At 36.7% G+C, this 6,252-nt stretch overlaps 1 protein-coding gene across 1 annotated transcript; it reads left to right on the forward strand.

Moving 5' to 3' along the window:
- Nucleotides 1-392: 392 nt before the first annotated feature.
- On the forward strand, nucleotides 393-6,000 carry LOC107855851 (protein NRT1/ PTR FAMILY 5.10). Its single transcript, XM_016700859.2, has 4 exons — nucleotides 393-816; nucleotides 1,759-1,976; nucleotides 4,002-4,537; nucleotides 4,972-6,000. Exons 1-4 carry the CDS (start codon nucleotides 678-680, stop codon nucleotides 5,786-5,788), a joined length of 1,710 nt encoding a protein of 569 aa, XP_016556345.1. The 5' UTR covers nucleotides 393-677; the 3' UTR covers nucleotides 5,789-6,000.
- Nucleotides 6,001-6,252: the final 252 nt, after the last annotated feature.

Consider the following 6,252-nt stretch of genomic DNA (forward strand, 5'->3'; position numbering starts at 1 on the left):
GTTTTTCTTGTCGTAACATGTTGAATATATATGGGACAAGAAAACTTAGGACTCTTTTGATTAGTGGGGGCAAAAAAGTGCTGAAGCTTTGCCACCAACTTACTGCCACTCGGTACTATATCCAACTGTATGCTAACTTGATACACAACACATCGATCCGACGAACTTGATCCCTGAATAGTTTCAACTTCATTATCAAAAGTGTTATGCATGACTCCATGAAAATTAGATCCCAAGATTGATTTGTCAATCATTAAAACAAAAAACCTAACACTGTCTTATCTACTTAGTATACTCGAAACCCATCTATTTTAAAAAAAAATTGCTTAATAGACATCCACAATATGCTTTGTATATATAACAAATACTCTTGACATTTTTGCTTTTGAACAAAAGTCATTTTATTATTTCACAATTATCAGATTACCTCTACTATTAGATTTTAATACTAAAATATTTTATCAATATGGAATAACTCTTCCATTTATTAATCCTGTCACTCTCCAACCAACAACCATGATGAAAACCGCCAAAAAAGTAAAAGTAAAATATTACTACTACTTGCTAGTATTAGCCATCAATCATATTGAGAAGCAAAACGACAAAACGTAACGCCTTATTATGATATTAGTGATGGAACCACACAATTTGAAGTCAATTTGTGTTTTAAAATCTACATGGCCAACGGAGTCGACAACATCTCCGACGCCGAGACCCCGTTTCTCGGCGACGTCGTTGAAGGCTCCGTTGACTATAAGGGTAACCCGGTGACCCGATCCAAATCCGGTGGATGGAGATCCGCATCTTTCATCATAGGTAAATACTTCTTGAGTTTAACAATGTAAAACAAATTTTTGAATCTTGTGGTGTGGTGGTAATTAATGATAATGTCAAATGTGAAATCTTTTTTGAAAAGGACTAGGAAGGAAAGTAGATGAAGAACAAATTGAAACGGGGAGTACTTAATTGTCTATAATTTTGGTATATGATTGCAATTTTAGCATCTGTGTTTTCTTTCTAAAATGGGATATTTGACCGTTATGTATATTCAAATATTTCTGCAATTTTTGCTTCTGGGGTGTCTTAAAAACTGTTTTTTTTCAGTATTAAATCATTCTGCAACTGCAAGTCGTGTTTTCTTAAGAATTAGACTTTTGTTTCAACTTGTTCTAATGATATTCATTTTTTTTCTACAATTTTAGCTGCTGAATTGTCTCAAAGTTTGATTCGTTGTCCTCTACTGCTGTTGATTTTTCAAATCTTTATGCATTTTAGCTGCTTGTTGTTTTAACTACTGATTTTTGCCTGCTATTTTATGGATTTTCAATTCTTTCTGCAATTATAGCATTTGTATCCAGGGCCAGGTAGCGCTGACGGGTTTATCCAAGCCCCCTATGGCGAGAAATTTCGCTATTTATACATGGTTAAAATTATTTTTGTATGTATATATAGCAGATGCTGAACCAGGCGAAAAATTACACTGTTTATACATGGTTAATTTTTTTTTTTATGTATATATAGTAGATGTTGAATCCTTTTTGGCTTCTTCGTCTGTTTACTTCTTCATTTTTTGAATCCCCTTAGTGAAAATCCTCAAATGGAGCGAGATGAATATTAAGAATGCATATAATTGATCTTAGCTATTGGGGATTGAGGCGTTATATTGTTTTGATTATAGTTGTTGCTTATTTTCAAAATCTGTCCACACGAATTTAGCTGTTGGGTTTAAAACTTGATTATTTTCTTCCTGTCTTATAGGCGTGGAGGTTGCAGAGAGATTTGCATATTATGGGATAAGTTCAAACCTAATAAGCTACCTAACGGGGCCACTAGGCCAGTCAGTTGCCATGGCAGCGGAGAATGTAAATGCTTGGAGTGGAACGGCATCGCTTCTTCCACTTTTGGGTGCATTTATTGCTGATTCATATCTTGGTCGGTATCGGACCATTATGATCTCCTCTTTGCTCTACATTCTGGTTAGTACTCAGTTCAGGTGACATGCTTGTACTTTGGTTTTCCCCACTTATGCTATAATAGGTTGTGGAAGTGCTTTGCTGATAGGCTTTGACCCTCTTGGCCAAGGCGGATCACAATTTTAAGTCGGTGGTTGTAGGAATCTGGACCCATTCCTCTATTGTGACATTGAGTGCACACAAAGTAGACACACAGATACATACATAGGTGAGGCGAAAGTAGTGGGTTTGCCAACACCAGATGTGAAAGTAATGAATACGCCTATGTCTCTTGGGACTTGGTTGAAATTAAAACTTGTTCTTAGAATATCAGGATAAAAAAGGTTACTTGAAAGTTTGAGCTTTTAGGGCCTAAGTTCTATTGGCTTTTCTGGAGATTTGTAGTCGATTTCCATTGAGGTTTAACTGAATACTTATGAATTTGTACTAGGTAGCAATTTCAGTGCGATTAGGCAGTTTTGATTCATGGGTTAATGATGACCAGACTTTGGCTTTAGTACATTGTCCTGCTTCTTTAGAGAACATTATTAGCAAGTTGTGTGATGTGCCAAACATCGCTTACTGATGTTTATTATTGAGGAATATATCAATAGATGCAAAATTTTTATGTGCTTGGCGTTGCAAAGTTAGTTCCCATGCATCTTCATTGATGCTGTATAATTAGTAAGTCAACCATATACTATCCTGCAGGTGTAACATCCCTGACATTGTCTCTACTAGAAAGAGTAAAGTCCTCAGTTGGATATCAAACATTTCATGAAAAGCAAGTATAGCTACTGTGAAGATGAAGAAATTGGGGAAGTACATAGCATATAAAACAAGTAGCATAAAAGTGTGGACTTCATGCAGCCAAGGTAGTGGCCTAGTGGTCAATGAGGCGGACGAACCTTGGAGACCCGGTTCTAATCCATCTTAGACACAAACACTAGGCTGTCTTTTTTTCAACTTCTTAAGCCTTAGTGGACACTACAGAGTGCCCGGTACCTGTGATGATGGGAGGTTGCAGTACCCGGCAGAAAGTCGAGGTGCACACCAGCTAGCCCAGACACTAGAATTATCGAATAAAAAACTGTGCGGACTTCATGCTATCACGGGGCATTGTTATACCTTTTATTTGATAAGGTACTACTGCAATACCTTATCAAAAGTTACTACAAATGTGAAACAGCCGACAAAAGTTTGACTGTGACTATTAATAGCTTCAGATCTCAGTATCTTTTAGTAGAAGGAGCTCAGAAATTTGAATCAGATATTATAAAGTTTGCTATCTAGAAGCAGCATCTCTGTTAGAGGAAATAGACAGTTGGGTTGTTGCTTCACCTTGACCCACAATGTTCTTTTCCAAGGGGCAGTTTGGTTTAGAGAGATTAATAATGCATGGATTGTAATGTAAAGATTAGTAATGCACGGATTGTAATGCAGTTCTTATTATACGGTTATTTTATACAATACATAGTTTAAAATATGTGCTCCCTTTATATTTTTTAAAAAGGATTGTTTAAAGTGAGGGTTATTTTGGTCATTTTGGTTGCTTTAATTTATGTATTACTGATCCCCCTATTCTTGTTCCACTTCCTAATCCGCGTAAAATAATTCATGGATTCATGCATAATTTATGCATATTATTATTTATGTTAGCAACAAAAATGACAACCAAATGAAGTGTATAAGTAAATGCTGAATTTTATCCAAATATAAAAAATGTAACCAAATATTTTATTGCTTATGCTGAATTTTCTTGTAATACTTGAAACCAAATGAGCACTTAAAGTATGGCTCCATGTATGCTTTCTTAATACGAAGCAGCCTCTCTTCGTCATAGTGAGAATGATAAAAACCAAAGTCGCTGCTCTATTGCGTGATTTGTTTAAGTAAGAAAATTGTCTTCGGTGAAATTTCCCTATGAGAAATCTGTAATGATGCATATGAACAGGTATTCTTCTCATTGTTGACGGTAGTACTGTCTTCTTTCTGCTTTAGCAAAAATTGATTTAGCTAGTAAAACATTTTTCGTTTGTTGAACTGCAGGGACTTAGCTTCTTGACGCTTTCAACTGTCCTCCCTTTCAATAATACTGACTGCCAAGATACTGCAACATGTTCTCCTCCCAAGTTCCAAATTATTTTCTTCTTCTTTTCTTTGTATCTAGTAGCTATTGGACAGGGAGGGCACAAGCCTTGTGTACAAGCTTTTGGAGCGGACCAATTTGATGCTCAAGACCCAGAGGAAAGTAAAGCTAAAAGCTCATTCTTCAATTGGTGGTATTTTGGAATGTGTGGTGGGCTATTGGTAACCCTCTGGATATTGAACTACATTCAAGATAACCTTAGCTGGGGTCTGGGATTTGGAATTCCCTGTATTGTCATGGGTCTCGCGCTTGTTGTGTTCTTGCTCGGAAGCTTCACTTATCGGTTTTGCCAAAACAGTGATGAAAAGAACCCATTTCTTAGAATTGGTAATGTGTTTGTTAATGCAGCTAGGAATTGGAAAATAACCGCTTCAGCTATATCAGCGGAACAAGAAGTTCAGGGTATTCTGCCTCGTGAAGGTTCTGAACAATTCAAGTGAGCATATTTTGCTTGTTTTTTATAATTGGATGAATAAGAGGAGTTGATTTTTTATGCTTCTTCTGATAATTTGTCAAAAAATTACAGTTCTGCAATAGGTTAGGATAGCAGAAATGTTTCTGGAATGGCTTTAAAGAGTTAACAAATGCATAATATTCAGCTTGCTATTGAATGTAAAATCCCAATGCATATAAGGACAACCGATTTATAATTTGTGGGGTAGTATTAGCCATTTAAATAAAATATTTTTGTATAAGCCATTCTCCTCTCTGCCTTAAAGCAGGGGTAAGGCTGCGTACCCATCACACCACCCTCCCCAGATCCCACTTGTGGGGATTCCATTAAGTATGTTGCTGCTGTTGTATAATAAAATGTTGTTTTAATCAAATGTATTAAAGGCGTCTCATTTTATTGTTATTTACTCAACACAGGTTCCTCAACAAAGCGTTGGTTGCACCCGATGGTTCCCAGGAGGATGGGAAAAATTGTAGTATCAGCGAGGTTGAAGAGGCTAAGGCTGTTCTTAGGTTGATTCCGATATGGACAACTTGTTTGGTGTATGCTATTGTGTTTTCACAGTCGTCCACTTTATTCACCAAGCAAGGTGCAACTTTGGACAGATATCTTGGTTCAAATTTTGAAGTACCAGCTGCCTCATTACAATCTTTCATTAGCCTCTCTGTTGTCGTTTTTATTCCTATATATGACCGTATTTTGGTTCCCGTTGCAAGAGCTATAACTAGGAAACCATCAGGCATAACGATGCTCCAAAGAATTGGAACTGGGATTTTCTTGTCTATACTTTCAATGGTGATTGCAGCTATAGTCGAGAAGAAACGTCTCCAAACTGCTATAGAACATGGGCTGGTTGACATGCCAAAGGCAACAGTTCCCATGAGCATTTGTTGGTTAATACCTCAGTATCTACTATTTGGTATTTCCGATGTATTCACCATGGTTGGTCTGCAGGAGTTCTTCTACGATCAGGTACCAGTCGAGTTGAAAAGTATAGGTCTTTCTCTCTACCTCAGCATTTTTGGCATAGGGAGCTTCTTGAGCAGTCTTCTTATCTCTGTTACCGAGAACATCACGGGGAAAGATGGTCAGACCAGTTGGTTTTCAGATAACTTGAATCGGGCACATCTGGATTACTTCTATTGGGTTCTTGCTGTACTTAGTACTATCGCGTTCACCGCGTACATCTATTTTTCAAGATCTTATTTATACAATAAGTCAAGTTCTCTCTAAGATGTATGGTGTACTTGTGTAGGATAACTTAAGCTTGGAGAAGTCGATGGTGCAACAGTTTAAAGGTATTCTCTGTGCTTAGTGTAGTGATATTCTTGTCAAAGAACACCTTATGCTGGTAGAAGGCATATCTGCATAAACTGCAGGCTTTAGGTGTTTGTGTTATTATTGTTGGATACTCGATATAATTATGCAATTGTTCGTTGATCGTATAGTTTTGTTTGATATTTACAAAAAACTAGTGTATGCACATGTTTTATGTGGTGTAGTTGTAATTTCAGAGTACTGTTATCTTAAAATAATGTAGCGCTTGAAACACCATTTAACAAGAGCAGTATTAGGATATTCTTTTGAGACCTTACAACTTGTCATAACATGGAATGTCTGGTGTATGAATTCCTTATTTTAGTAAAGTACGTCAATGGCGAACTGCAATTTAAATTTCAGCAAAATATTGATTCATT

The sequence above is a fragment of the Capsicum annuum genome, chromosome 6 (assembly GCF_002878395.1).
Source record: "Capsicum annuum cultivar UCD-10X-F1 chromosome 6, UCD10Xv1.1, whole genome shotgun sequence".
Classification (NCBI taxonomy): domain Eukaryota; kingdom Viridiplantae; phylum Streptophyta; class Magnoliopsida; order Solanales; family Solanaceae; genus Capsicum; species Capsicum annuum.

What these genes read in the sequence shown, in the direction of transcription:
- LOC107855851 (XM_016700859.2), top strand. Translation starts at nt 678, where the DNA reads ATGGCCAACGGAGTCGACAACATCTCCGACGCCGAGACCCCGTTTCTC. An exon ending in ATCCGCATCTTTCATCATAG is followed by an intron (nt 817 to 1,758) that starts GTAAATACTTCT and finishes CCTGTCTTATAG; the next exon opens with GCGTGGAGGTTGCAGAGAGA. An exon ending in GAAGGTTCTGAACAATTCAA is followed by an intron (nt 4,538 to 4,971) that starts GTGAGCATATTT and finishes TACTCAACACAG; the next exon opens with GTTCCTCAACAAAGCGTTGG.